Source organism: Pholcus phalangioides, unplaced genomic scaffold (genome assembly GCF_987345545.1).
Source record: "Pholcus phalangioides strain wild (caught in Gottingen) unplaced genomic scaffold, Ppha-v1.0 ptg000004l_1, whole genome shotgun sequence".
In the NCBI taxonomy this organism is placed as follows: Eukaryota; Metazoa; Arthropoda; class Arachnida; order Araneae; family Pholcidae; genus Pholcus; species Pholcus phalangioides.
This window is the reverse complement of record NW_028301597.1, coordinates 42,851,876-42,861,196: the sequence shown is the minus strand read 5'-3', so window position 1 is coordinate 42,861,196 and position 9,321 is coordinate 42,851,876. Positions and strand designations below refer to the sequence as shown.

At 40.2% G+C, this 9,321-nt stretch overlaps 2 protein-coding genes across 2 annotated transcripts; one reads left to right on the top strand and one right to left on the bottom strand.

Annotated features, from left to right (window-relative positions):
- Window positions 1-550: 550 nt before the first annotated feature.
- LOC149087621 (uncharacterized) lies at window positions 551-2,228 on the top strand. The gene is made up of 2 exons (XM_089231929.1): window positions 551-2,065; window positions 2,217-2,228. Exons 1-2 carry the CDS (start codon window positions 551-553, stop codon window positions 2,226-2,228), a joined length of 1,527 nt encoding a protein of 508 aa, XP_089088055.1.
- Window positions 2,229-6,238: 4,010 nt separating this feature from the next.
- On the bottom strand, window positions 6,239-7,123 carry LOC149087620 (uncharacterized protein F54H12.2-like). Its single transcript, XM_089231927.1, has one exon. It carries the CDS (start codon window positions 7,121-7,123, stop codon window positions 6,239-6,241), a length of 885 nt encoding a protein of 294 aa, XP_089088053.1.
- Between the last annotated feature and the right edge of the window lie 2,198 nt (window positions 7,124-9,321).

Below are 9,321 nucleotides of genomic sequence, written 5' to 3'. Positions count from 1 at the left end.
GAACCCACACATTTCTGTCAATGTCTATGGGTTAGCGGATAATGAAATCTTCACGATGAGGGTGACAGAGGCAACCCAACGTCTTCACCACGTTGACTTGCTATACATATGTAACGAAAATACCAGTCATTACAGTCTAATAAAAAACATGAGTAGGTTGTTATCCCCTCTAACTAAGCATAAAGGTGCTCGGTTCTATTGTCCTTACTGTCTACACAGGTTTTCTAGAGAAAATTTGTTGGTCGAACATAAAGAGTATTGCAAACCTCACGGTCTACAACGAATATCTATGCCTAATGAAGATGAAAAATGGCTTAGATTCACTCAGCACCAGTATCAGCTACGTGTTCCTTTCACGATTTACGCTGACTTTGAGTGTATCTTAGAAAAAATTTCTTGCTGTACTCCGAACCCAACACACTCATCCACTACCCACACAGAAAAACATGTACCAAGTGGTTTCAGTTATATTATAGTAGGCCCTGACACCACACTTTATAAACCCCCAGTGGTGTATAGAGGAGAAGATTGCGTGCAGGTATTCCTTCACATGCTGGTGAAGGAGAACGCTAGCATTCAAAACATTCTTAACACCGTGAAGCCCCTTAACATATCCCAAGAAGACGAGAAAAAATTTCAGGATGCTGTTGTATGTATGACGTGTGAGAAACCGTTGGGTGGTGATAGAGTTCGACACCATGACCACATATCGGGTGAGTTCGTTGCAGCGTTGCATAACGCGTGCAATTTACAGCTGAAATATTCTAACCATGTACCTGTAATAATACATAATTTGAGAGGGTATGACAGTCATCTAGTCATGCAGGCGGCAGGGCTCTTCAAAGATCAGGATATCTCAGTCATCCCTAATAATTTGGAGAAATACATTTCTTTCTCGATTGGGGATTTACGTTTCTTAGACTCATTTCAATTCCTACCGGCTTCTTTAGATAAGTTGGTTGGCAATCTTACCCGTTCAGATTTTCGATTGACTGACAGCATTTTCGAAGATGCCGACCTACTTGTGAGGAAAGGGGTGTACCCGTACGAGTACATCGACTCGTTCTCTCGATTTTCAGAGACTGAATTACCACCCCGCGAAGCTTTCTTCAGCAGTCTAACTGGAACCGATATAAGTGTGGATGATTACACTCATGCACAACTCGTATGGGAAAAATTCGGCATTCAACATCTCGGTGATTATCATGACCTTTACGTAAAATTAGACGTGCTTTTACTAGCAGACGTGTTCGAACGTTTCAGGAACCTTAGAATGAGCTATTACAAAATTGACCCTGCGCATATGTATACAGGCCCTGGTTTGGCTTTTTCGGCATGTCTGAGGATGACCGATATTAATTTGGAACTTCTCACAGACATAGACATGCATTTGTTTTTTGAATCCGGTATTAGAGGAGGTGTTTCTATGATCACCCATCGTTACGCTGAGGCTAACATCCGATACAGCGAACAGTTTGAACCCAATCAACCGACCAAAGAAATAGTGTATTGGGATGCAAATAACCTTTATGGTTACGCTATGTCCCAATACCTACCGTATTCAGGTTTCCGATGGTTGAGCACAGAGGAAATATCTAACATAGACATCGCAAACGTTCCCGAGGACTCTCCGAAAGGCTATGTCTTGGAAGTCGGACTAGAATACCCCAAAGAACTTCACAATGACCATAACGATTATCCGCTAGCACCTGAAAACATGGTTATAACAGAAAAGTTGTTTTCAAACCATATGAAGAGCGTGTGGGGGAAAATTAACCCGGAGGGGAAACCGTCCGAATGCACAAAGCTAGTTCCCAACTTATACGACAAAGAAAACTATGTAGTACATTATCGCAACCTCCAACTCTACCTCACCCTCGGTCTCAAAATAAAATATATAAAAAGGGTTATAGAGTTCAATCAAAAACCGTGGCTGAAACCGTACATTGACTTTAATACCGAACGCCGTCAAGCAGCTTCGAACGATTTCGAAAAATCGTTCTTCAAACTGATGAACAATGCAGTATTCGGGAAAACCATTGAAAACCAGCGGAAGCATGTTAACGTAAAAATTGTGCATAAGGAGAAAAAAGCTAAAAAATTAATTGCATCCCCAGCCTTTGAAGCCTTCAGAATTTTTAACAATGAATTGGTTGCCATAAAAATGAAAAGGTTAAAACTGAAATTAGTTCGTCCTATGTATGTGGGTTTCGTAGTTCTGGACGTGAGTAAAATCAAAATATATGATTTTCACTATCGGTGGGTTAAATCACGGTTCGGAGAAAAAGCGCAACTTCTCTTCACCGACACAGATTCGCTAACGTATGCAATCGAAACCCAAAATCTACACCGCGTGATAAAATCCAACATGGACGAATTCGACACTTCCAATTTCCCTCCAAATCACACCCTTTACAACCCTCATAACAAAGCAGTGCTCGGGCTGATGAAGGACGAATGCCCCGGTGACCCCATTGTATCGTTTGTCGGTCTTCGTTCAAAAATGTACAGCATTGTTACGGCTAAGGAAAACAAGAAAACGGCCAAGGGAGTCAGCAAAACCGTTTCCCGCAATCAACTGCATCATGAGCTGTACAAGTCTTCGCTTTTCGATCAAGTGCGGTACAGACATACGATGGTAAAAATCACGAACACTAAGCACCAACTCCACACAACCATGGTACGAAAAGTAAGTCTTTGTCCCCTTGATGACAAACGCTATATATTAGATGATGGGGTCTCAACATTAGCTTATGGACACCACGCGATTAATCCCCACGGAGAAGAAGAAAGTTGATGTAACCAACAGAAAAATAAATGCTTATTGTACATGTTTCTAAACGATTGTGTGTGTGTGTGTTTTTTTAACAACAGGAGACACAATTCAGAGAAGAAAATCTTTATTTCCAGGACGTTTTTTACAACTCAAGCCATCTTTTCATATATTTTTTATTTCTTATGTAATAATGCGGTAAACTTATCTCGTATAAACCTTGAAGAAACTCTTTCTCACCCGGAACAGGTTTCTTTTTTTGAATGCTCACGACACTGGATAACAGTTCGGAAATATTTGTATTATCTATCTCCACCCCTTTATACACAAGCTGACCGCTCGGTGACCATTTGATAACATTTGGGTAATCTTTAAGGTGACTTATAATTTTTCCCGATATTTCACGGTGAGATTTCGGTAAATTTAACAATATATCAGATGTTGCACTTTTCTTCAACGGCGGTTTACTGAGATCGCGCATTTTAGGTTCTTCTTCTTCTTCATCGAAACGGTCGAGTGGCGAATTGTTTCCTAAGGCAGTATTCCTCTTGTTCAAAATCTGTTGATAAAACTTTATTTTAACCTCGTTCGGTAATTCACTGTTCAGTATCTTCGCCATTTCAGTATCTAGTTCCGTAAGCTGCGGCTCTTTAATAACATGGCGGTTCATTCTATCTTCTGGAACAAGTACCATAACTTTTTTAGCGAATTCCATGTCCTATCAGACTTGAAATCAAACCGATTGCAGCGGGTAAAAGAACTTGAAGGAAACCACCTTTTTGTATGAGGATCTTTCTCTTTTTATGAAGAGGTGTTTTCCTCTTTGCTAACGTACGGAGCAAACCTTTATACTTTTGAAGTTTAGCTTTTTGGAGGGTGGATATTGGGATATTACCATGCAGTAAATTCAATGCACATTCACAAACGGTTTTGATGTCAGAATTTGGTAACCGCTTCAATAATTCTTTACGTTGTCTTTGAGGACATCCGCTTAACAATCTCAGCACTTGTTGCTTCCTCGCGGACATATCGTTGAATAAATAGTGTCGCTGACGCACCCAGTCTTTTAACGTCTCGGTTGATAGACATACTGCGTTTGCGTGGGTAACACGTTGGTGCGTAAACGCATTTTTTCATCCGTTTCTTGCCTAAGGGTACGTCCATAGTGAACCGCTTCTCGCTACTCGCTTTATCGCGGCTGAAAAAAGATCGTGAAAACTCATTGGGGCGGCCATAGTGCGCCCGCCTACCTGCTATTACCGGCTCAAACTGCTTTTACCCGCTTTAACCAGAATGAATTATTATTTCTTTTTCTCGCTTGACCGGCTCACCGCTTGCAGTTTTGAACGGATACTTTCCTCTAAGTGTTCGTTTTATAATGGAATAGTAAATCGACGGAGTTTTTGTAACGATCAATTATCGTTATTACTAATCGTTGATTAATTATGACATAATAAAAGCGAAATCGTTAATCATTAAGTAATTAAAGAAAATTCCCAATTATAGTGAATCCAATTGGAGTTTTTGTGACGATTAATTATTAATACTAATCGTTAACTAGATGGCATAATAAAAGCAATATCGTTGGTTAGTCATTAATTAAGGTTAATTAACGATTATACTGAATCCAACGGAGTTTTTGTGATGGATAATTGTTGCTAATACTAATCGTTAATTAGTTATGACATAATAAGCGAAATCGTTAATTAATTAAGGATCATTAATTATCATACTAAATCCAACGGAGTTTTTATGACGCCTAATTATTGTTAATACTAATCGTTAATTAGTTGACGTAATAAAAACGATATCGTTAATTAATCAAAATACCGTTGGATTTCGTTTTATCGTTACTAATTATTGATCATGATTTAGTTTTATCGTTAATAAACTAATTAACGATAAAACGAAATCCAACGGATTTTGCCGTTAATTAGTTAATTATCGGCCAGTTCAGTTTTATCGTTATTAGTTGATTAGTTAATTATCGATCATGATTTAGTTTTATCATTAATATAAACTAATTAACGATAAAACTAAATCAAACGGAATTTTGTAACGATTAATTTTCGTTTTTCTAATCGAAAATTTGTTGTGGCACTAAAAGCGAAATCGCTGATTTATCATCAATTAATTAATTTACTATAATTAGCGATTACACTAAACCCATTGCAACTTCAAGGCGAGTCCTATTAATTTCATGTACATTCGTCATTCTTTCATGTTTAATTTTATAATAAATATTTTTTGTTGTCAACAAAAACACACAATAGATCCCCACGTGATAGCTCAATGATGCCAACTGCCCATGCAGGCAGACGTTCCCGCGAGCGGTGCACTATAACCACCACCAGCTAGAATCGCGTGGGATCATCTCGCCTTCTACAACTGCCGCGGTTTAAGCAATAAAGCGAGAAGCGGGAAGCGGTGCACTATGGACGTACCCTAAGATCGATCGATAAATATGAATACGGAGATTTCATTGCATCTGCGTAACTTTCTTCGAAAAAATTTAATTTCGTAGGATACAACTGTCTCCCCAAATGGGTGATTTGGTTCAAATCCCTCCGGTTTTTAAACAGGAAAATATAATGCGCGTTTAGCGTTATTTCCCGCAGTTTCTTATGAAAGAAATTCTGAGTTACAAAGATAACCGATAAATTTCGATGGTGGCTATACTTAGTAAATAGCTTAACCATTTTCTCTTCTCCCGATAACTCTGACATAAAATCATCGAAAATCAGTAAGGCATTGGAGACTCCCTCGAAATTACAATCGTCTCGGAATTCAACATCTCTAATTTCCTCGTGCAGTGGCTGAGATTCTCCGTAAAACCATATCACGCGTTTCGGTAAAGGTTTGATAAGCCTTTCACGATGTTCGAGCAGACCCTTTAAAAAATATGTTTTCCCGCTACCGCTTGCACCTGCACAGACGGCAGTGAATGGATGGTGTAACGTTAACGGTTCCATCGTGAAAAATGATGAGACATGAGTTGTGCAAATCAATTTTATTAAAAAGAAAAGTATTTTCTTAGAAAGTTAAGCACACGTAAATCGTTGTTCACATTGAAGCGAGATACAATAGAATTCATACTTTCACCCATACATTTACAGTACACGTAATAAATAACATAATAGCCACAAACTTGGGTATCAGCTGACTGCAGCGCCACGTCATTGTAGGTGAGTCGTTGATATCTTCTCAGGAATTTCGTGATATTACCTTTCTGAAAGTTTGAAGGATGTCTTCCGAATGAGTCAAAAAACTCCGCGGTCAAATTGTCATGAAGATATATAGCCAACCAATGTGTTCCAGACTCTGCACTGGTATCTGTGTTAACGATCAGAGCTGTAGGATAATTTCGTATTCTCGAAGGCAACGCGTCACTAGCGTAAACGTTCCTGAAAACTTTTTTCGTTTTCGGGTCTCTGCGGAGTGCTCGACGAATCTGTTCGGAATCCATCAGCCAGAGAAATCGCACAATACACTTCTCGATTTTGTTATCTCTATAAGGTTCTGAAACTCACCATATATGATTACCGAGATGGTTTTAGGTAGTGCTTTCGCAAACTTTAGTTCCACACGTAGATTACTATGTTTCACCAAGTGTAAGTGTCCGCAGTCGCTCTGGTCGGGGAGTAGGGAGAAACAAAATAGAGTGTAACCACTATGAAATTCTTCTCTGGTTATGTCTATGCCACGATCTTCCTCGACTCGAAACAGGTTATTGTAGGCTCTTACGGTGTTTCCGGTCTCAAAGTTAGGCTCTAGGGGTTTGTGGGGGACTGGTCGACCATCAACATATACGGAGACGAAGTTGAGATCGTAATGCTTGAAATCGAACGGGTTGCTTCTAAATGTACCGTTGAAAGATTCATTGTCAACTAGGCCGATGATAACTCGTTGAGGCATTGCACCCAGATACACATTGTCTTGGACGAATGACATGCTTCCCTGTGCCACAGAGTAAACCTTACAAAGTACTCTATTGATAGGGTATTTCGCAGTGGTCTTCTCCAATGCTTTAGCATGCCCGATGGCAACAGCTGGGTTAACTCTCACCTTCCTTACAAAGAGGCTGGCATGATCTATGTGCACGTTATAATCAGCTGTCGAGGATATTAGAAAAAACGATGGTTTCGAACGCACTAATCTAAGTTTAACATCTACCAAGTTGAGTAACAGTCTTTGTTGAAAAAAAAGTGAACAGTGTACTCTTCCCAATAGGTCGTAAGATCTGCTGTTTGCAATGTGTTTTGACCGCTCTTTCATACCTTCGTTATTTTCGTGGTCGGCCATGGAACCTGCAGTGTCCTTGTGGAAACCTTCCATAGTGAGGGGGCCCATCTTCGCATCTCGACCATAGTTCAGCAAAGTTTCGATATAGGCTCTGTAAGGGTAGGTGTGAGACGAATTCGTGATATTCCTACCATTGAGAGAGACGTCCACTTGGGAGAAGAGGGAATGTAGCGGTAGATTCGCAGGAGAAAAAGGTCGGTATCAAGAAGTGGTTTACCGTCCTTCTTTGTGACCCTCAACTTGACGTGTAGTTGTGTGGAAGATAGGTCTATGTAATCTTCGGTGCTACCTGTAATGTTGAACTCAATCGGACCGTCTTTAATACTGGAAAGTGGGAGAAATTCAATCCATTCGCCACCTTCTATGGCGGTTTGAGTAGGGGGTAAAGCGAACAAATCTACTTCGCTTTTGAGACACTCGGGTGAGTTTGTCATGATGAGAGCCATCTTCTCAATCGAAAATATCGGGTGCTGTCGTCTTCCTAGCTTTCTTACGAATGACGTTTTTTCTCGCTAAGCGTTTCCTTTTATGTCCTCCGAGCATTGTTTTAACTTTCGTAGAAGCTTTATCACTCAGCAAGCGACCAGCCTCTTTTGCTCTTTCCACCGCAGCTGTTTTCAAATCTCTACCTTGTACGACGTCATTGGCAAAATCTACACCTGACCTGAGAATCTGACGGCCAAGAGCCTTCGCTCCTTTTTTGAACAAAGGCATAGCCGATCGGAAAAGGGAGCTGAATATTGAACCGAAACCGTAACCCCGTTGCAGTGGTATACCCTGATAATATCCAAGACCTTGACCCGCTTGGTTGACGTAATAATCAGTTACGCTGTCTATACAACAGCGATACGGGCGGTAAGACATCATAAATGTTTCAGTCGGAAGTGGAGTTTAACTATCACCTTCCCACGTTCAAATGACACGAGATGACCTGTGTGCGTCCTTATATGAATGTGAACTGTTTCAAAACTCCTTCGGGCTAGAGGGATGTAGTGACCCCTCTCGAAGGCTGCGTTGACGATGTCGCCATCGTGTCCTTCGGTTTTTACGATTCTTAATAACGGGGCAAAGGTGTTGCCGACAATCTGCGGTTCGACTATATCACAATAAACGTACAACAGATGAAAGTCTAGTTTCGGATCAGCCGTGAAAGGCCCCTCTATCATCATTCCCTTTATCTCACCGGGTTCAAAACCTAGATTCTCTGCTATTCCTGTATGTAGAATTAACTTAGCACCTTTCCTCGTAGCCACCTTCACTTTTTTCGTGGTTTTGTTGAAAATCAAATCAATATCTTCCTTTCTAAAATTTCTCGTCATCACCTTAATCAAGTCTGTGGTACTCTCGTAGAAACCACAAGGGATGACACCTTTTTTTATCACTCCATCTCCAGAATTAAATTCAAAGCTGTTAGACCGTTCCGTTATGTTGTGGAAAGAATGGGGAAATATCAGCTCTGATAGAGCTACTTCCATATCCGAATCAAACTCTAACGCGCTGGGGAGTTTTGTGACGAAGTTGGAAAGGGTGTTATCAGGAAAGAAATTCATGCTCGAATCGCTTGGGAGCGTTAAGTAGAACGAAGCCATCTTGTTGAAATGAGTAAAGATGGATTGAGTCGCTGTATTTATATCCATGATATAAACTTTTCTGGATAATGCATCCACTTTACGAGTAGCTCTGTTTTACCTTGCCTCTTCCTTTTTTTTAGAATTTTTTCTATAGCAAAGGTGTCTTCTAGTGTGGTCTTCGTCATTTCATGTTCGTAAAATGTCCCTTTAATTTTTTCACCCATCAAATCTCTTAGTCTGTAGACGGGTATCTCCCTCGGTATGCATTCATCCACCACGAAAACTTCATGTGTAAAATTAGACTCGTATCCCTTTTCAAAAGGGTGTTTCGTACGAGAAATACGAACGTGGTCGCCGATAAAAAACTTTTGTTTTACTTTTTTAACCTTTTTCTTCCCATAGAGGTTGTCCCACACCCTCTTTTCGTTTTCTTTATTAACTTCGGTAGGACTCATCATTATACTCCTGTGAAACTTATTATTATACCCAAAAACCAGATCTTGTAACACGTCTATGTATCTATGCGTGTTATTTTCTGTGAAGTATCGCCACATCCTCGATTTCAGCGTTTTATTGAACCTTTCTGCTATCGCAGCCTTTGTGACGTCATCCTCTGTCGTAAAGAACTTGACCCCTTTTTCCTTCAGAAACTTTTGGAAGACCTTATTCTTGAAT

Coding starts and splice junctions, on each gene's coding strand:
- LOC149087621 (XM_089231929.1), top strand. CDS start 551: ATGCTGGTGAAGGAGAACGCTAGCATTCAAAACATTCTTAACACCGTG.
- LOC149087620 (XM_089231927.1), bottom strand. CDS start 7,123: ATGGGCCCCCTCACTATGGAAGGTTTCCACAAGGACACTGCAGGTTCC.